This window comes from Sturnus vulgaris, chromosome 24 (genome assembly GCF_052056855.1).
Source record: "Sturnus vulgaris isolate bStuVul1 chromosome 24, bStuVul1.hap1, whole genome shotgun sequence".
Classification (NCBI taxonomy): domain Eukaryota; kingdom Metazoa; phylum Chordata; class Aves; order Passeriformes; family Sturnidae; genus Sturnus; species Sturnus vulgaris.
In genome coordinates, this window is record NC_142266.1 from 7158710 (window position 1) to 7178449 (window position 19740).

Sequence of the window (19740 nt, forward strand, 5' to 3'; positions counted from 1 at the left end):
ACAATGACACGGACACCAGAAATTACAGGAAAATCCTTTATTGGTTTCTGTCCCCTCTGTTGTGTCCCTGGTGTGGGGCTGGGGCCAGCAAAGGGTCCCCCACTGCCACCCATGGCCACGTGTGCTGTGATCCCAGGGTGGGAGGGGGCTGAAGGTGGAATTCAGGGCTGGATGGGCCCCCCCCGCCCACCTGCATCCCCTGGGGCAGCCAGAGGGTACAAAACCCCGGAGCATCCCCAGGGACAGGGCTGGGGCAGGCCTGGGAGACGTCCCTGGGGTCCCACCCTGGTGTCCCCAGCTTTGCATAGTCGTGGTGTGAGGGGCCGTGGCAGGGGGGACAGTCCAGCAGTGGGCAGGGGGACACCAGCAGTGGCCTCTTCACCTGGGCAGGGACAGCGACCCCCCCAGCCTGGGGGCACGGGGATCAGATCCTGGTGCATGGGACAGAGAGGAGACATGGCAGGAAAGGTCCTGGGGGGCTTCACCCCGGGGGTCCCAGCCCCTCACAGCCCCCCAGGGAGTGTCCCAGTGCCCACCCACCCCATGGGGGAGGGCTGGACCCCCCTGCACCCCCCCAGCCACAGCAGCCCCGGACACAACACGGACACCACCTCACAGAGTTTAATGGGGGCAGCCCGAGCTACAAGTGTCACCCCACAGCACACGACACGCAGCCCCCTCCCCAAAACAGCACACAGAAAGGGGGTGGGGGAGAGGGGACCCCCCAGCCCCCCCAGAGCACACAGAGGCACAGCAAAAGCACACAGCAAGGCCCTGGCTCCCCTGAGGGCACGGGGGTATCAGGGCATGGTTGGGTGCTCTGCTAGAGGGAAAAGCACCCAAGGGTCCCCCAGGGGAAGAGGGGACCCCTCAAGGCTGTGGGGAGGCAGTGGGGCAGGGGGTGCCGAGAGTGGGCAGGGGGCTGCTGGGGCCAAACTGGGTCAAACTGGGGCCAAACTGGGAGCCCTGCAGTTGCCATGCTGTGAAGGAGGCTCAGGGTGAGGGGGCTGCACCCCGCTGTGGTGAGGCTGGGGACTCTGGGGACACTGGGGACACCTCACCCAGGTGGCAGAGGGCCTGTAGGGGCTGCACCCCTGAGGGGCTCCTGGGGGGGACCCCCTTCCTTTCCATCCCTAACAGCTCACAGGAAACAGCAAAACCAGCTGGAAACACCCAAACACCCCCCATGCAAACCAGGGGGGAGGGTCCATGATCCCCCCCCTGTGCCCGGGGAGGTGCCAGGGAAGGGTGAAGCTCTGGGGGTGCGGGGGGACACCCCCTCCCCACTGCTCCCAGAACCTACTGGTTGTCCTCTCTGGCAGCGTGGAAGGAAAGAGAGAGGGGGCAGAGCCCCCCACGTCAGACACAGCGACCCCCGGGCCGGGCAGAGCACAGAGCCCCCCCTGACTCACAGACCTGGGGCCCCCCTCCCTGCAGGGCTCCGAGCCAGGATCCAGCCAGACACCGACAGACAGAGGAGCAGGACAGACAGACAGGGGCAAGGGGACAGGCAGGGGGACATGAACCCACCCCTCCACCCCCAAATCATCCCCTGCGGGGTGAGGACAGGCTGGCACAAAGACGGGACATGGGACACAGCGCAGCAGAGAGACAGGACAGGATGGGACAGGACAGGGCAGGACCCCAGAGTGACCCCAGTGCTGGCTCTAAGGGTGGGCTTGTCCCAGGTCCCCCCTCCAGCCCAGATGCTGCCCTTACAGCGTTTGGTAGGTGCTGTCCTTTGACTTGATGAACTTGATGATGAAGAAGGCGACGGCCTGGACGCAGAGCACCAGCACGATGCCCCCGATGAAACTCGCCGTGTCGAAGCCGGGCGGGTGAAACTCGGGGCTGCCCGTCAGCGGGGCACTGGTGGTGGTGGTCCCTGGTGCCAGGGAAAAGGGGAGGTTTGGGGAGTTATGGGTGCTGCTGGCATCCCTGAGTACAGATGTGTCCAGCAAAGAGGGGATTTGGGGTCCCTGAAGGTCAGTGGCTGCACAGGGAGGAATGGGAGCTCCCAGTGTGGGGCTGGGATGTCCCCACCAATGGATGTTGGGATGGGCTCAGCCCCTTCCCATGCCAGAGCAGCTGGAGCTGCAGGAAAGGAGCCAGTGGCAAGAGGATCCCAGTGGGATCAATAATTCAGCAGGCTCCAGGCTCCGGTTACCTGCTGCAATTATCCCAGCGCTCTCCAGTTCCCTCTTACTGGAAGAGGCTCCTTCAGTCCCAGCCAGGCTGGAGGTGGCAATTCCCAGCAAGGATGGAATCAGGGCCTGTTCTTGGAGGGGGGATGCGTGTCATGAGTCACTGCAGTGCCCAGTGCAGAGAGAGGGGACAGGGACAGAGCGGGGACCTGGGACAGCCATCGGTGCAGCCCTGAGGGCAGCTCCGCTCACCCTCCCAAAGGGAGGTGAAACAGCGAGGGAAGGGCCTTGATGGGACAACACTGATCCCTGGGGCACCCAGGCCCCCCATCCCACTGCCTCCCACCCCTCCCCAGACCCACTCACTTGTAGGATGTGTCACTGGCTCCTTGCTATGGGATCGTGGAGGCTCCTCCGTGTGGGACTTCAGTGCTGGAGAGGGCAGGGACAGAGGGAAGGGGTAAAAGGGGTGACAGGGGACATTGCCACACAGCCCTGCAGCCATGTCCCCATCCCGGTGATGGGATTCCATCCCCATGGCCCTGGCACCCGCAGCAGCACCCCTGTCCCGCAGGCCAGAGGTTCTGGGGGGCTCTGGGGGGGTTTAGGGGGCTCTGGGGTTACCTCGGCACAGGGCGCTGCTGTTGTAGAGTGCGCAGCTCTCCCGCACTGCTGAGCCTGCCCGCACACAGCTCCCGGGGTCTGCGGGAACAGGGAGCTGAGCTTTAGGGGGACAGAGCTTTAGGGGGACAGAGCTTTAGGGGGAACAGAGCTTTAGGGGGGACAGAGCTTTAGGGGGACAGAGCTTTAGGGGGAACAGAGCTTTAGGGGGGACAGAGCTTTAGGGGGACAGAGCTTTAGGGGGGACAGAGCTGTCCCCAGGATCCCAAACCAGGGCAGCCGGCGGTGCTCGGGCCCAGGGCTGCCCTGAGGGTTTGGGATGAGGGTGGGCATCCATCTGAGGGGCTGGGGGCTCAGAGCCCCAAAGAGCTGAGCTGCACCTTGACCAGCTCAGTGAAAGCAGCTGGGACTGGGCATCCAAAGGGTGCTGAGTGCCGGGCACGGCCCCGGGCCAGTGCCAGCGGCCGGGGGGGCTGATGAGAGCCCCTCCCTGTGCCCACCCAGCCCAGCCCCTCACCTGGCTCCTCGGGGGTCCCGCAGCCCACCCAGACGCACTCGGTGCCGTTGTGGGGATGGGTCCTGCCCGTGCACATCTCGCAGGATCTCAGCTTGCCACACTCGCCTGCCAAAGGGAAAAGCGATGAGGGCAGGGCCAGCGCCCGTCCCTCGGGCAGTGCCCAGCTGCATGGAGGGAGAATTCCGGTGCTGCAGCAGGAGGAATAAAGGCACATCCCACAGCACCGAACCCAGCAGCCCCGTCCCCATGGAGTGTTCATCATCAGCCCCCCAGCGAGGGGACCCCGCAGCCCCCAGGACCCACCCAGGGCTCACCCAGCACCCACAGCGCAGGAAACATCCCTCTGCTCCAGCGCTGGCATCTGGGGGTTTTTGGTGGAGTTTAAAATGAGGTCAGGCGGCAGCACCAGCCTGGTCGGGGTTACCTGAGCGGTGTCGCCCCCCTGCCCGCCCGGGCCACCCCGCGGGACCCCCGCTCCCAGCGGCGCGGGGAGCCCGTGAGTGTCTCTGGTGTTTGCGGAGCTGCTCTTCCCCCACTCACGCTCATCATTAATTTACAGCGCTGGCTGTCGGCGAGGGAGGCTGCGAGGAGCTGCGGCCCGGCCCTGCCCGCACCTCGCTGCGTCCCACGCCCGCGTTTGCATCGTCCCGGGAAAGAGCCGGGAGCCATTCCCCACGCTGGATGCGTTTCCAGCCTCTCAGGGGCAAACCTTCCTCGCAGGGCTCGCAGGAGGCTCTTGCGGGCTGGCATTCCCCCGGGCTGGCATTCTCCCGGGCTGGCATTCCCCCGGGCTGGCTCCCCAGGGCACAAGGCATCCCTGCCGGCAGCGCTTCCCACCACACCGCTCCCCTTTGGAGGGAGCAGCTGGAGCCCCCCAGCTTTTAGGGTTCCCTAAAAACCACGCGCTGACAGAAAAGCCCCTTTCCTTCTTTCCCAGGAAAAGCCAAGGGGGCAACTGGTGGCCAAGGCAGGAAGCGGAGATGCTGCGGCCCCATTGCCATGGCTACGGGAGGGGGAGGTGGGCACGCCGCTGGCCCCCCCTCCCAGCATTTGGAGACCTGCCGGGAGCCAATGGGAAAGTAGGACTTTGTTCGCAAGGGTTTAGGCAGGTTTATAATTTATTTTTATCGCGGCAGGCGCAGGAACAGGCGTTTGAGCCCAGCGTTGTCAACTCCCGCTGCTGCCGGCAGGTGTGGGGAGGGAGGGGATGGAGGGGGGCAGGGGGCCGGCTGAGGGCAGCCCCCCGCCCACGGCGGCTCCGGGAACATGCGTGGGTCCCGCCGGGATAAGTCAGGGTGGAAATGTGTCCCTGCAGCCCCGGGGGATGGGAGAGGGGGAGCGGGAGGAAGCCTGGGGTTTGCATAATTAATGCCCGGAGTTGCAGCACCTCGGGAAGGAGGTGACGGCTCCGTTCCCCTCTCCCCCACGAGATCCCCACACTCTTTGGGGAGCAGCCTGGACCCTGCTTATCCCGCTGCAGCCCAGCACCCCCCGGCCCTCGGGGGTCGCAGCCCCCCGGAGCACGGCTGGGAGCGGGACCAGGGGTCCCTCTCCCCCAAATCAAAGGCGAGAGGAACCCCTGGGAAGAAACCAACCCCCACAAAAAAGTTGAGCTGCCCCAAAGCTGCGAAGGCCCGAGTTCCCCTCCCGCGCCCCCGGCCGTACCTGCGCGGGTGGGAGCGGGTCCCTGCGCGCACAGGAGCGCGCACAGGAGCGCGCAGCGCAGCGCCCCGGGGCCCGGCGGGGCCATGGCCCGGCCCGGCTCGGCTCGGCCCGGCTCGGCACGGTCCCAGCGGGAGGTGTGTCCGCGGATCTCCCGGGAGAGCGGAGCGGAGCAGATGCGCGCCCGCGGGAGGCGGCCCCGGCGGCGGCGGGGGAGGGGGGGCGGCCCCGCCTCGTCCCGCCCCGCCCCGCCCCGGCAGGCCCGGCCGGGGGTGTGGGGGCTCTCCCGGGGGGCGTCACCTCCCCCGCCCACAAACACCCCCCCATGGGCCCTGGGAAACCCGGGGCTGCACGGACTGCACCCCCTGTGCACACCTGTACACACCTGTAACAGTGTGCACACACCTGTACACACCTATACACACCTGTACACACCTGTACACACCTGTACACACCTGTACACACCTGTAACAGTGTGCACACACTACACGCTGTACACACTGCACACCCCGCACCGCTCACCGCTCGCTCCAGTGCCCTGCCCGGGACACTTGGACACTTCCCGGGGCCGCGGCTGGGCCGAACCGAACCGAACCGAACCAAGCCCCCACCCCTTCCCTGCCCGGGCCGCAGCCGTGGCCGGGACCACCGGGGTGTCCCGGCTCCCGCGGGTCCCAGCAGAGCCGCAGCCCAGCTCGGGCTCTCCGGGACCCCCTCTCCCCTCGGCGGGGACCGATCGCGTGAGCTTCGAGGAACCGGTGCGGGGGAAGAGTGCCGAGGAGGGCACCCGCTCCTTCCTCCTCTCCTCCTCCTCCTCTCCCCCCGAGGGCTCCCCGCAGCCCTTCCCGCATCCCCGGCCTGGCATTCCCGCATCCTTGCCGTGACTCATTTCCCGGTGCGGGAAGGGGAGGGGGCAGGACGGGACCCATCCTCGACCACCCCACATCCCCCCAAACCGGGCCGCCCCCTCCCCAGAGGAGCCCCCAGACCCCCGCATGGCGGGGAGAAGGGCGAGCCGCCCCCCCCCCGGGATTAGGGGGGGTCCCATGGGGGGCGTGGGAGTTTTTTGGGGGGGTGTTTGGGGGGGGGCTGTTTTTTTTTATGAATGAGCTGCGATTACGATGCGGCGCGCGCGCTCCCGCGCTGCCCGCGCGGGCGCTGATTGGCTCCGGCGCGCCATTGACGTCACAGCGGGGCGAGCGGGGCTGGGGGGGCCGTGAGTCACCCCCGAGCCCCCCGGACCCCCCCGGCCCCGCTCGGCCGCTATAACTCGGCGGCGCCCATGGCAGCGGCGCCCCAGCCGGGCAGCGCAGCGCAGCCCGGGCCCGGCATCCCGGCAGGTGAGTGCCCGGCACCGGGGGGAGCACCGGGGGGAGCACCGGGGGGGCACCGGCACCGGGGGGAGCCCGCTCTGGAGCTGTGGGGAGGGTGGCGAGGGGCGGCCGTGCCCCCCAAAAGCCCGTCCAGGGAGAGGTAGAGCCCCAAGGTAAGAAGGGATGCCACGGTGGGGGTGGGAGGGGTCTGTTCCCGCTGGGGTGCTGATCGGAGGGGGCAGGGTCACCCCCTTTACCTGCTCCTTGGGATCCCCTCACTTTGGCCCCGAACTCCTCGCGGGGGAGGGTGTTTTCCACTGCCAGTGCTGCTCCCCTGGATTTATCCATCAAAATCAGGCAGTGCCCAATCCCCAGCAGCTCGGGCAGGCAGGAGCAGGGGTGGTGTGTGTGAGTGTGTCTGTGTGTTCTCTCCCCTTTATTCACCTATTTATTTTAAAATTAAACCATCTCATCCAGAAAAATCCCCTCGGAGCAAACAGCGAGCACACCCTCAACCTACACTGCCCTGCCCACCCTGCTGAAGACAACTTTTGGGGAGAGGCAGTCCTGTCCCGTCTGGGTGGCACGGGGGCAGCTCGGGGACAGCCGGTGCTGAGGGGCTGCCCTTGCAGGTCACCCCCCGCCATCATGATGGAGAAAGGGCCCCCCAACTCCAGCGAGGGCCAGCAGGGCTGGTTCTCAGCCAGGAATGGCAGTGGCAGCTCCTTGGATCTGGAGTCCGTGGTGCAGCCCCTCGCGCTGAACCCGTGGGACGTTGTGCTCTGCGCCTCGGGCACCATCATCTCGTGTGAGAACGCCATCGTGGTGGTGGTCATCTTCTACAGCCCGGCCTTCCGCGCCCCCATGTTCCTCCTGATCGGCAGCCTGGCCACAGCCGACCTGCTGGCGGGTCTGGGGCTGATCCTGCACTTTGCCTTCGTGTACCTCATCCCGTCGGAGGCGGTGAGCCTGCTCACCGTGGGGCTCCTGGTCACCTCCTTCACGGCCAGCGTCAGCAGCCTGCTGACCATCACCATCGACCGCTACCTGTCCCTCTACAACGCCCTGACCTACTACTCGGACAGGACGGTCACCAGGACTTACATCATGCTGCTCCTCACCTGGGGAGCCTCCATCTGCTGCGGGCTGCTGCCCGTGCTGGGCTGGAACTGCCTGCAGGAGCCCTCGGCCTGCAGCATCGTCCGCCCGCTCACCAAGAGCCACCTGAGCATCCTGTCCGTGTCGTTCCTGGCGGTGTTCGCGGTGATGCTCCAGCTGTACGTGCACATCTGTCGCATCGTGTGCCGGCACGCGCAGCAGATCGCCGTGCAGAGGCATTTCCTGGCCAGCTCCCACGACGTGACGGCCCGCAAGGCCATCGCCACCCTGGCCGTCATCCTGGGCACCTTCGCGTCCTGCTGGCTGCCCTTCGCCGTCTACGGGCTGCTGGGCGACGCCGGCTCCCCGGCGCTCTACACCCACATCACGCTGCTCCCCGCCACCTGCAGCTCCCTGCTGAACCCCGTCATCTACGCCTTCCGGAACCAGGAGATCCAGAAGGTGCTGTGGGCCGTGTGCTGCGGCTGCTGCTCCTCCGCGCCGCCTTTCCGCTCCCGCTCCCCCAGTGACGTCTGAGGTGCCCCCCCCGCGCCTCTCACTCACCGCTGGAGCCGGGGATGCGCTTTGGTTCTCCCGTCTCATTCCCAGAGGCACATTGCAGGAGCTCTTGGAACCAAGCAGCTCTTCCTAGCCTCATCCTTTCTGGGCACAACCCTTTCTTTTCCTCTATTTTTCCACTTTTTGAATAGAGAGAAAAACGTATTTTTTATCCATAATATTATCTATATTTATGAGTGAGAGAGAAGGGGCAGATCCTCATATTTTCCTTAAAACTATTTATGGTGCTTTAGTTTTTTAAGGGTGGGGGGACACCAGGAAGGTTCATCCCCCTCTCGTTTTTTTTTTTTACTACCTTGTTATTTACCTCAGACAGTCAAAATATATTTTATACATTTGGGGAAGGGGAGGAGAGACTCGTTGCCAAAGGAGGAGGGACTCAACCCCCCCTCCCCCCGCCCCCTTCTGCCATCCGTCCATCCCTTTATTTATTTATTGGTATTTGAATTATTATTTAATTTGATTTCCATGCCTCCCTCCCGCCGCCCAGCTCTGGGCCCTGCTGCCCTCTAGTGCTCGCTGCCTTCAGGAGGGGGGGCTGCCGGAGGCTCTGCACCCCCAAACCCACAAGTTCTGGGGTCCTCTGTGAGCTGCCAACCCCCACCCGCGGCACCCGGGGCTCCCCCTGCCAAAGCCTTTCTTTGCACTGGGGTTGGATTTGCACATTTCTGGGCCGGGGAATGGATGTGAAGGGCCCCTGGTGCTGGGGAGCCCTGGGGATGGGGATCCCTCGGGATAGGGACCCCTCTGGATGGGGCCGCTCGGTGCGTCAGGGTGGGGGAGCTGCTTCTTGTTTACAACTCTGGGAGGGGAATAAATTAATTTGTGGTACGAGTTGCAGCTGTTTGATGCAGGGGAGGGGGTGGGATGGCGTTTCCCGAGGGGGCGGACAAGGCTGAGGCTCCCGAGCCCCACCAGGGCCACCCCCCTGCTCCGTTTCCCCGCTCCCGGGTAAGAGATGCCGAGTGACAGCGCTGCCCCCACCCATCACATCCTGTTAGCAGGAGCTGGCCCGGGGGGGAGCAGCGCTGAGGCCCCTGACCATCCTCATCCTCACAGGGGCTGCATCCAGCTCTGCTGGTGACATCTGACACGTCCCCCCGCCCAGGGACTCCTTCCCACCGAGGGGTCGCACCCTGGGCCCTCCACCCAGCAGGAACGGCACCTCTGCCTCCATCTCTGCCCCCCACCCCTCTCCTGGTGAGGGGGGCACAGGGGGACCGTGCCCGGCACCCCCACACTGAGACTCCCATGCTCCCAAAGTCACCGCTCACCCAGCTGCCCGCCGGTGGCAGGGAAGGCGGGGTTAATGATGCCACAGCTAATTAGGGCAGCTCAGCCCCTCCGGTGCCAGCCTGTGCGCCCCCAGAGCCCCCCGTGCCACTGCCCACCCCGGCCAGGGAGCAGCAGGTCTGTCACAGGGGCCGGGATGCGGCAGAGCCCGGGGCTGGCGAGCAGCGGGGCCGGCTCGGTGCCCGGGGCTGGGAGCGGCCCCAGGGGCTCCGGGGCACCTCGGGCTCGGGGAGCCGGTGGCAGCCCCGAGGGGGGTTTTTATTGTGGGGCTGTTTATTGCGAAGGAAATGAAGATTTCCCTCGCTGGGCGCGGGCAGGGGGCTGTGTTAGCACGGGCTGGGGGCAGATGGGGCCGGGAGGGCTGAAGGACCCACAGATCATCTCCTGCTCTCCCAGGGCTGGGCTCGGCGCCGGGGAGGGCGAATTTCGGGCTCCCTTTGTCCTCAGCGAGGTTAAGCCAGAGGCTGGAGGTGTTCATTGTACCCCAGGGCTCAGCTGAGATAATTCCCGAGCCACCCTCCCCCAGCAGTGAAAAATCCCCTAATTCCCAGCTCTGCTGTATTCAGGGGCAGTTTTTACCTGGTGATTCTTATGTCAACATCACATGGCAGCTGAAACAGCTTTTCTGTCCCTCGTGCCTCCCCTGCTGATGTCTTCAGAGGGAGCTTCTCCACGGTGTGCAAGCCCATCCAGTTCCTCCCCCTCCCCGGGGTCGCTGTCACTTCCCCTGGGGACAGGGTGACACACCGGAGTGTGCAAGGCACAGAGGCAGCACCGTGCGGGTCTGCTGGAGCCCCTGCTCAGGCTCCCACCCTCCAGGGCCGGCGCGGGGGTGGGCACAGGGTGCAGCCCCCCCCTCCCAGCTCCTGGAGGGGCTGTGCCGTGGCTGATGAGCTTCCCAGACCGACCGAGGGCGTGCAGGGGGCTCAGGAGCGGCGGGGACCCACAGGGACAGCGTGGAATCAAGAGCCGTCACAGCTCAAGCCAAGGCGTTTCCCCAGGAACAGAAATTCGGGAGCTGTGGGAGCTGAGCCCTCAGTGAATCCTTGTCACCAGCACCCCGAGAATGTCACCCTCACAGCCCCGTCCCCTGCTGCCACCACGGTGGCCACTGCCCAGCTCCGTGTGCCCCCTCCCAGGTGGGAAATGCCCCCTTTGGCTCCTACCTGTGCCCTGTTCCTGCTGCCGGGATGGGTGAGGGAAGCTCGGGTGGAGCTGGAGAAAGCCACGACCCCGGCGCTGCCAGTGCTGGTCGCTCTCCCAGGGACATTCCCGGCGCTCCAGACCTTTGGGGATGATGGAGCAGGCGGCACCAGGCGGGGAGATGCAGCAGGGCCCAGCCTGCTCCCTTTTTTGGTGGAGAAGGATGTAGAAAGTGAAGCTGTAAAAAAAAGTCAAATCCATCCGAGAAGGCGCCGGAGTGCTGAGCAGCCACCCCCACGCCAGGGATGTGCAGGAGAGGCTCAGGGGGAACCAACAGCCCAACTTGGGGTTAAAATATGAGCTAAGAGACGTGGGCACGGCCTCACCCCAGCTGTGCTCGCACATCTGGCAGGGCCAGCCCTTCCCAGGCTCCCAGCAGATGCTGCAAGCACAGGCAGCTCTTTCCTCCCGTGCTGCAGTGCAGGCAGGGGGGGCAGGTTGGGGTTTGCTCCCCTTCTCCCTGGTCCTGCTGGCAGCAGTGGAGCCCAGATCCGGCTCCAAGCATTTGCCCTTGGCCACCGTGCATGTGAGAGAGCTGGCAGCACCCACAACAGAGCCAGGGCTGGTCCCAAACCACCCGCCCCAGAGGCCCTGCTCCAGCCCTGGTGCCAAAACCACCGGGGGTTTGCAGATGGGAGGAGAGAAGGAGGCTGCTGCTACCCCAAAACCTGCCCTGGCACCCTGAACCCCAAGTGCCCTGCCTGGGGCACAGCTGAGAGCTGCCCTTCCCCACAGCCCATCCCAGGGACGGGTTTCTGCTCTCAATGCCTTACTGGAGTGCCCACGATGGGACCACGAGTCCTGATGTTCCTCCTGCCCCACCCTGGGACCGCCGGGCCATGGGGAGGGCTGGCAGCTCCAGTTATGGGCCTGGGTTACATCTAAATGAGAAACCTCAGCCCTGGCTTGGGGGATTTTGTTTCCTTGGAAGCGGGAGCAGGCAGGAAATGAAGAAAACACGGCCCTGCTGTAAGTGTTTTACCAAATGCCGGAGGCAGCGGGAGGCATTTCCCAGCACAGCTCAGCCTCGAGCATCATCCCCAGCCACCACCACAGCCATGGCTCTGGAGGCATCAGATGGTGCTTCCCAGGGAGGGAAGTCTGTCTGAAAGGGCTGTGCTTGGTGGGAAACAGCAAAGTTCAGGGAGAGGGGGTCAGCAGCCTCCCATTTCATCCCTGTTGCCGCCTGCGATGCAGAAGGGCTTCGTGCCACGAGCCCACGGCCGTGCAGGGACCCGGGGCCAGCAGGACCCTCTGCTCTCCACAGGAAGCTCCCAGAGGATCAGGCTTCCATGCTGGCTCAGGGCTGGGGCTTTGTCTAACTGGATGGGGAGAGCAATTCAGCCCTGGCCACATCCCCAGCTCCTGCCTTAAGCCCTGGCCATGCCGGCGCTGGCCTTTGCAGAGCGGCTGAGCCCGGCGCAGAGCTGCTGCCCTGCCAGACTGCAGAAACTTGAGCTCCAAATAACATAATTCCTCTGGCACCCCGTGGTTATTTGTGAGCTGCTGTGAGCAGATGGAAGAGTTACAGATAAAGCCATCCGCAGCACGGGAGCCGATTGCCTTCCCCACACACCCGCGTAGGCAACGGCAAAGGCAGGGAGGAGGAGAGAAAAACCCACCAGGCAGCAGGAGAGCGAGAGAGAGGAGTCAGCCATTTCTGAGGGGCTGAGCTGCCATCTCAGCACACCTACGTGCGAGGAACGGGGACTTTCTGCTGGCACGGGGCCCTTCCCGGGATGCTGGAAGAGGGGAGAGCTCCCACCAGCCATGGCTGCTTGGGCAGGGACAGCAGCGCGAGCCGGGGGTGACATTGGCACGGCGGAGCTGCCACACACTGGGAGAGCAGGCTGCTAACGCTGATCCGAGCTGGCAGCGCCTGCACTTGCTTCGGTCCCAGAGGGGGAATTAAGGGAGAGAAGCTGACGTCAGTGGTGGAAAGGACACGCAGCCCACTCGTCCAAGGCAGCCGGCAGCATCTTCTGGGTGTTGCTAACACCACCTTGAAGGAGAAAATTAAAGAGGTCTTTGGAGACGGGGGCTCCTGTGAAGCCGCAGCCTGGCCAGCTGTGATCCTGTGCCGAGTCGTGGCAGAGACAGACGGGCACGGAGAGGGATCAAAGGCCGGGGCCAAGGTCGCTGTGCCAAGGCTGCAGAGCTGTGGAGACGCTGCCCCAGCTGCGGCAGCAAAGGATGGGCTGGGGCTCACACAATCCATCAATCACTGCTGGGCTTCTCCTCCCTGCACCCAGCTGAACCTCAGCCTCCAGGAGCTCCCCGGCTCCGTGGAGGGTGGGGCACAGGGCCCTGTGGGCTACCCAGGAAGGCAGACCTGGGACCGATTTCCCTGCTGTTTAAAGGGTTAAACCAGCACAAAACTCACCAACAGCCCCCAAACTCTGACGATGACTTCCAAGGGCTGTCACTCCAGAAGCACAAGGCTACGTGTTGTCCTGCAGCCCAGAAAAGCAGAGGCAGCACCTGGCCACAGCCACACCCATCCAAAGGCAGCCAGGAGCCCCAGTTGCTCCTCCCAGGCTCCAGCTGGAGCCAAGAGCTGGGACATGCAGCTCGAGGGAGTGTGGAAGCCCCAGAGCTCCCTCCTTCCCCTGCCCTCTGCGCCCCAGCATGACTAAAGGCCTTGCTTGTTCAGGAGCTGGCAAGGCCAATTAATCTAATGAGGTTTTGCAGCCAGGGACCATTGTCAGCCAAGAAAGGCACAGCGCTGCGGAGCGAGGCACCGGTGTCTCCTAAAGCCAAGGGAATTTGGCACAGCAAAGCCCGCGGTAAAAGCAGGGCCGAGGAGCAGCAGGGACAGAGCCTTTTGTTGCTTTTCACCAACCAGCAAGAGAACAGAGCCCCACAGAGCCAGGCCAGACGAGGCACCTGAGCTCGGGGCCAGCAGCCACCACTGCCAGGCACTGTCACTGCATGAGGGACCTGGAGCTGCGAAATGGAGGCAAAAAGCTGCAGCAGCCCCTGCCCAGCCCAGCTGCAGCAACTCTGCTCTGCAAGATGGAGCCCGGGCTCATTTCCTATGGCAGGGAGTGCTGGAGGCTCCTGGATGGGGCTTCCTTGGTGCTGTGACCCTCAAATTCCCACTGCTAATAGCCCTCAGCCCAGCGGGGCACGGAAAAGGTGTCTGTGCCAAAGGTGTTTGCCAGACAGCTCGGGGTGCTCCAGCCTCCCCTCGGCCTCCACCTGGGCAGGAGGCACCTCCAGGGACACTGGGCTTCCCAAGGGACACCCTGGGCTTCCCAAGGGACACCCTGGTGGCACCAAGGACACAAGGACAGGCACGACCAGCTCAGGTGGCCCCAGAGCTCCCAGGAACGAGCTGGGTTTGCCCAGAGAAGCTGTGGCTGGAGCGTCCAAGGTTGGACAGGGCTTGGAGCACCCTGGGATAGTGGGAGGTGTCCCTGCCATGGAATGAGATGAGCTTTAAGGTCCCTTCCTGCCCAAACCTTTCTGTGACTCCGAGTCACACACTGCAGCCCCCGTGCCAGGCCCACACCCCCACAGCAACACACACAGGCACTGACTGGATAGAAAGGTTTTATCGAGTTTTAAAAAAGAATCAAAAAAATTATTATTTTTTTTATACATGTACATTACAAAATATTTGCAGTTGGGATCTTCATCCAGGGGTTACTGAGCTGATTATTAAAAACAACAAAACCAAGCAGCAGGAAATGTGGCTTATACAGCAACCGACAGGGAGAAAGAAGCACAGACATTACACGGGAATACAGGAGGCAGGGATCTGCACTGGGATGTGCAGGGATGGACGAGGGGCGGGCTCTGAGCCCCCACAGCCACTGCCTCCCTGCAGAGCCCGGCCATCAGTGTTTATTTTGCAGGGGTAAAAAAAACAACCTGACAGATCTATGGTATTTTGCTCACATGTTTGGGGTTTTTCCGTCTTTTTTTTTCTTCTTTCTAAGCAGAGTTTCACTGCTGAAACTCCTTTGGTCTGAAGTGAGGAACCCCCTGCACCCTGAGAGTATCCATCAAACCTCGCCCTTCCGACCCCAGCCTGGCAGGGTCTGTGCAGGGCACTTCCCATCCCTCCTCTCCCACCTCATCTCCTGCTCAGCAATAAACCCCTAAGATACAAGTGGAATAATTACTCTTATAAATATATTTATATCATGTAGGAAAATAAGGCACTTCAGGAGGGGTTACAGCATGTCTAATTCTATGACATTCTAATCAGGAAGAAAAATGGGTTAGTTTCTGAAGTGAATTAAAATGAATGTTAATACAGTAATAAAAACATCGGATCCACTTCCACTTCAAGGCTTTGTTTAAAAAGGAAGAGAAGAAAGCACCCCCGAAATCCAACAGCAGTGAAACCTGACCCGGGGCAGCTGCATCTGCCCTGCCAGGCAGCTCTGTCCCAGAGCCCCTCCAGGGCAGGGACTTCCAAAAGAAACACGTTAAATAAGTTCATGTTCTGAAATTAACAAAAAAAAAAAAAAATCCAATCTACCCTTTCCCTGAAATGACACTGTGCACGATCCCTCGGCCATGGGGGAGCTCCGGGAGCCCCTTGCCGGGCCGGATAAGGAGAGGAGAAGCAGTGAAGGTCACCGGCTGCGGGCTGAGCCCGGGGAGCCGGGACCGGGCTCGCCCAGCCGGGGAAGGGGGGCGCGGGGGAGACAGCGGCTGCCGGCAGCAGCAGCCAAGCACTGCGGGCGAGGACACCGGGAGAATGTTTAACCAGGGCAGGGGAGGGAGGGGAGGCGGCCCTGCCTGCCCGGACTTGCAGCCAGTGGCTCCCAGGATGGGCGAAATGGCTGCAAGGGAGAGCAGGAGGCGGCTGGTGGGGAGCGGAACCTGGGGGGAGCAGCAGAACCTGGGGGGAGCAGCAGAACCTGGGGGGAGCAGCAGAACCTGGGGGGGAGTGGAACCTGGGGGGAGCAGAACCTGGGGGGAGCAGCAGAAGCTCGGGGGGAGCAGCAGCAGCTCCTGCCCTGGGCTCGGGGAGATGCCTGGGGCTCGCCCCAGCCCCACGGGAGGGAGGAAGGAGAAGGAGCCCAGGACACGAGGGCAGGGGTGGTGGTGGTGGGGCAGCCCTGCACTCCCAGCACAGCTGCTGTGTCTTGCAAAGGTTGCTGCTGGCACCTCTCCTCCTCCCCTGCTGCTTTCAAAAACACTGAGCTCACTTGGTGGCCCAAAGCTCTGCGATTTTGCAACCACACTCAGAGCTGGTCCCTCTCTAGAGCAGCTGTTTCTCAGGGATCCCCACACAGGCTAAGCCTGCTTGGCAATCAACGATTTAGGAAAAAAAAAAAAAAAAAAAAAAAAAAAGCAGGAATCAAAGGAGATTTAAAAAACACTCCAACAATCAACCTCCCCTACCTGTCCACAACCCTTCTGTTCAGGGTCCTGCAGTTCTGAGTCCTGCCCTGGGATTTGGGAGCACAGGGTGTTTCCAGCGTCCCTGGCACTGCCTGGAGGAGCCACCTCCAGCCACGGCCTGCCCACACAGCAGCACCCTTGTGCAACAGGCAGAGGGAGGGACGTGTCCCCAGCACCCAGGCTGGTGATCCCTGGCGATCAGGAATATGGCACTTCTCTGGATTTCAGCCGACAGGGACTCGCTCTCCCTTCCCAACAAGGGCTAAGTCTCGTTAAGGCAGTCTCAAATTCAGCCAGGTTTGGCATTTGCAGGCTCCCTGTGTGATCCTGCTGTCAGCCTGGCTTAGCTCAGGGCCCGTTTTTCCCAGAACTTGTCTCTCAGAGCAGCCAGAGGAGGATGGCACTGCCTCTCTCATCCCCTCACCCAGCTCACAGCAGCCATCCCTTTGCATTTCCCAGTCTCTCCACTGCAGCACCTGCACTCCAGAGGTTTGCTCCCTCTCCCAGAGCCTGGCACTGCTGCTGCTCTGATGTTGCCAGCCCACGGGGATGCCTGGCTGCCCACGCCCTCTGCATCCTGCCCGCAGGCACAGCCCCGTGGTGCAGCCACCAGGGATCTCTGGGGTCCCAGCCTGACCCACAGCCCATCCTCCAGGGCACCTCTGCCCCGGGCAGGATTAACACACCCACACACACAAGGAATCAGTAAGAACTCCATGGCACAAGCTGAAGCCATCCATCAACTCCCAAGCAGGATTTCCAGCAAGCCTCGGGCAGGGCCCAGCGTTCCAGGTATCAGCAACATCATTAAAGGAGGCGAGGCAGGGAAGAGAGACAGGCACAGGCTGGTGAAATACTTTAGGAAAGGCAGAAAGATGGGAGAGTTGGTCTTAGTGGGACACACATCCCACAACAGCTGGACCCATAACCTCAAAAAGGCTTTGGAATTACTTTGTGCATGACCCTTACTGAGTCATGTCCAAATTAAAATACACATCAGGGGTATCTGGGTTAGATTTCCAAGATATGCTCATATTCTATGTAAGGTAACATAAAACAGCAATAAAACTGAGGTCAGCTAGTTCAATTTCCCCATTTTCCCCTGCCAGTACTGGATCTATAGTGAGCAGCCTGGGAATTAATTCACAGGGTTAGTGAGGAGAAAAAACGTTCTCTTAAAATTAACTAATGAATTATAACAACAAAATGAGGGTAGGTTAGGTCTGATGTAACTGACGGGCAACTCGGTTCACATACATGATGTTTTTAGGCACACAAGCTCCCCTCCCTAGGGGGAAGGGAGAAGAAGCAAAGGCAATACCAGCATTGAAGTCCCTGTGTTAAAGTACGGTCACCCCGCTAAAAAAAGCACCTCTCAAACTGCCCTGGCAGGGCCAAAGACCACCACAGTGCCTGGTGTCCAGAGAACCCCACCCCATCTCCCTGTCCCAGGCACTGGATTTGGAATTTTAGAACACAATCTCAGCATGGATTGGAGAAAATCAGCGAGGTCTGGCCCCTGCTCAGAGCTGACCACAGATGTGTCTCAGTGGGGCAGTGGCTCTGCTCTCCCAAGAGTGGGAAGCTGAGCAAGCATCCTGCCCTGGTTTTACGTCCCTCTGTGCAAGTCTCCTCTTGGCAAAGCAGTCCAGGAGATTTGAGGAAGGTAAAGGCAGCTTCTAAAATAAAAAAAAAAGTCCCTCCTTACACTGCACCCAAGGCACCGAGCAGCCTCGGAGCTGGAAGCACACCCCACACAGGGTGAAATGGAATTAATACTCAGGGGTCAGGGGGGAAAGAATTGTGCACTATTGCCAAAAACCTGATTATTTGACAGTGGGATGCAGCAGAGAACTGACATTTAAAGCCCATTTTCTTGCAGCACTACCAGTATTCACTGGCAAGGAAGAGCCATCAGATCAACTGTCTGCTGTTGCACTGAGAAAACCAGCTGAAAATGTCCTTCATCCAAAAGGCCACACGGCCACAACAGGATCATCCATCTTTACTTTAAAAATCCCTCAGGATGGAGGGTTTATATGTGCTCTGCCTGGTGGCATCAAAAATCTGGAGGTTTAGCTCTCTTTTAAATAAGCAACCGTTACAGCCCCTCCAGCTAAATCCCACGGCCGCATCCTCGTGTCCGTGAGGAGCCCTTTGGAAAGGCAGAGCACGGAACCCTGCCAAAGCTGCAGGGGAGGGAGAGGGGAGATATGCTGCTGGTTGTCTGAAAAACCCTTGGCACATCTTTGGTTACAGGATGAGAAGGATGCGGTGCAAGGCTTGGCCACCTGATTCTGTAAGAAGCGAGCCCGGGAGAGAAGGGAAGGAGGGCTGGGAGCGTGGCTAATCCGACCACTCGTCCTCGTCGAACTCGGAGGAGTCGTCCTCGGAGTCGCTGTACTCCACGGCGATGCGGCGGGACAGGATGGTGGCCACGTCATTGCCCACCACGTCCCGCTTCTCCTGCTCCCGCTGCTCCTCCACCTTGCGCAGCTGGAAGCCTGTGGGGAAGAGGGAGGGCATCACGCTGGCATCTCCCTTTGTCACAGGGCTGGGATAACGCTGAGGGTGGCGGCCAGCACGGGCTGGTGGGGAGCTGGAATGGGAAGCAAATCCCTCCTGTGCCCCTGAACGGGGTAACCCCACTGCTGAGCATTCCCCAACAAACCTGGGCCACGCCAGCTCCGGCACTGCCACCTCCTCAAGCGCTGGGGCGAGCGAAAATCCCAGCAAGGTGCTCGTGAGGGTGGGAGCACAAGGGACAAGCCCTGAGCAGGAGGCAGCGCCACTGCCCCCAGAGACAGCTCCCCAGGCTCTCCAGAGGCAAGGGAGAGTGCTGGCACGGAAACACCACCTTACCTTGCCGAATAGCCGAAAGCAGATCGCTCCTGGCATCGCTGACCGCGGGCAAGGACGACTTGGGCTTGGCTGTGGAGGTGTCAGAAGGTGGAGGAGGGGGTGGGGGCCCGTCCAGGCCGCTGGAAACCAGGGGCGGGGGGCCTGGAGGGGGCGGCGGCGGCGGCGGGGGCGGCGCAGCCCCAGTGCCCGGAGCTGGGACAACACTGGAATAATCAAGGGCTGGGGGAGGAGGGGGAGGTGGAGGGGCAGCAAACTCGGGGTGAGGGGGGAAAGAAGGGGGCGAGGGCGGCGGGGGGGTGCCCGGCGAGGGGAAGCCCATGGGGGGCGGTGGAGGGGGGGCGTTTTCCATCAGTGGCGGTGGAGGAGGAGGAGCTGGAGGGGGAGCAAAGCCCGGCCTGGCTGCCGAGGGGGATCCGATGGGAGGAGCTGGTGGTGGGTGGCTCGGGCTAACCAGGCTGGATCGTTTGGGCCCTCCGGAACCAGAACCTCTTTGGTTGTCTACAGGATAGCTGTGGCAACAGAACGAGAGAGAGACAGGGAATTAGCCCTGAGGCCAGATCAGACTGTACAGTCTCTGTGTTAATGCAAATCATGTGTGTTTGCTGCAGTCCAGACAAAAAAAAATCCAAGTTCCAGCTCTAACTGGTGTTTCCATGAGACCTCACTCCTTGGTTTTAGTTCTCTCGAACTGTTTCTTTTGGCCCACACCTCCAGAAAAAGGAAAGCTTCTAGGGATGGCAGGAATGCTGTCGTCCATCACACAGTCACATCATCCACAGGAACACGAGCCACCTCACCTCCATCAGAGGCCAGGCAGGCACACCCGAGCTCGGAGCAGCCTCCTGGCTCCAGAGCTGCTGCCTTCACCCTCGGGGCTGAGGTCAGGCCTGTGACAGGGCGGGCAGGGATCAGGGATGTGTGCTGGGATAAACTGCACCAGGAGGGCAGGCTGCCAGGCAGGCACACGCTGTGACACCTGCTGGGGATGGATGTCCTCTCTGGACTCCAGGCTCAGAGCTGGAGTGCAGCACCTCTGTCTCACGGGAACCCAACGTGCTCTTCTGGAAAGCACCAATGCATGAGG

General features: G+C 62.0%; 3 protein-coding genes across 9 annotated transcripts in view; 1 reads left to right on the forward strand and 2 right to left on the reverse strand.

Moving 5' to 3' along the window:
• Positions 1-22: 22 nt before the first annotated feature.
• Positions 23-10908, reverse strand: CD164L2 (CD164 molecule like 2). 5 transcript variants are annotated; one of them, XM_088178504.1, is made up of 8 exons: positions 10394-10908; positions 9807-9954; positions 3283-3387; positions 2769-2846; positions 2511-2576; positions 2168-2278; positions 1720-1885; positions 604-1315 (listed from the first exon to the last, which is right to left on the reverse strand). In XM_088178504.1, the coding sequence occupies exons 3-8, from the start codon at positions 3356-3358 to the stop codon at positions 1300-1302; spliced, it is 513 nt and encodes a 170-aa protein (XP_088034630.1). In that variant the 5' UTR covers positions 3359-3387; positions 9807-9954; positions 10394-10908; the 3' UTR covers positions 604-1299. The 5 variants fall into 5 exon arrangements, with proteins under 5 accessions (XP_088034631.1, XP_088034630.1, XP_088034628.1 ...); XM_088178502.1 differs by lacking the exons at positions 9807-9954; positions 10394-10908 and adding an exon at positions 4948-5117; XM_088178505.1 differs by lacking the exons at positions 604-1315; positions 2168-2278; positions 9807-9954; positions 10394-10908 and adding exons at positions 23-431; positions 4948-5117.
• GPR3 (G protein-coupled receptor 3) lies at positions 6214-8765 on the forward strand. Its single transcript, XM_014890526.2, has 2 exons — positions 6214-6284; positions 6735-8765. Exon 2 carries the CDS (start codon positions 6906-6908, stop codon positions 7890-7892), a length of 987 nt encoding a protein of 328 aa, XP_014746012.1. The 5' UTR covers positions 6214-6284; positions 6735-6905; the 3' UTR covers positions 7893-8765.
• Positions 10909-13968: 3060 nt separating the features above from the next.
• The window catches only part of WASF2 (WASP family member 2), a 31271-nt gene continuing 25499 nt past the window's right edge, over positions 13969-19740 (reverse strand). For 2 of the 3 annotated variants that reach the window (XM_014890561.2, XM_088178501.1), the window contains exons 8-9: positions 18657-19165; positions 13969-18298 (exon numbers count right to left, since the gene is read on the reverse strand). In XM_014890561.2, the coding sequence (XP_014746047.1) occupies positions 18141-18298; positions 18657-19165 (667 nt within the window). In that variant the 3' untranslated portion in view covers positions 13969-18140. The remainder of the gene's footprint in view (positions 18299-18656; positions 19166-19740) is intronic. The other variant, XR_015808346.1, reaches the window with a different exon arrangement.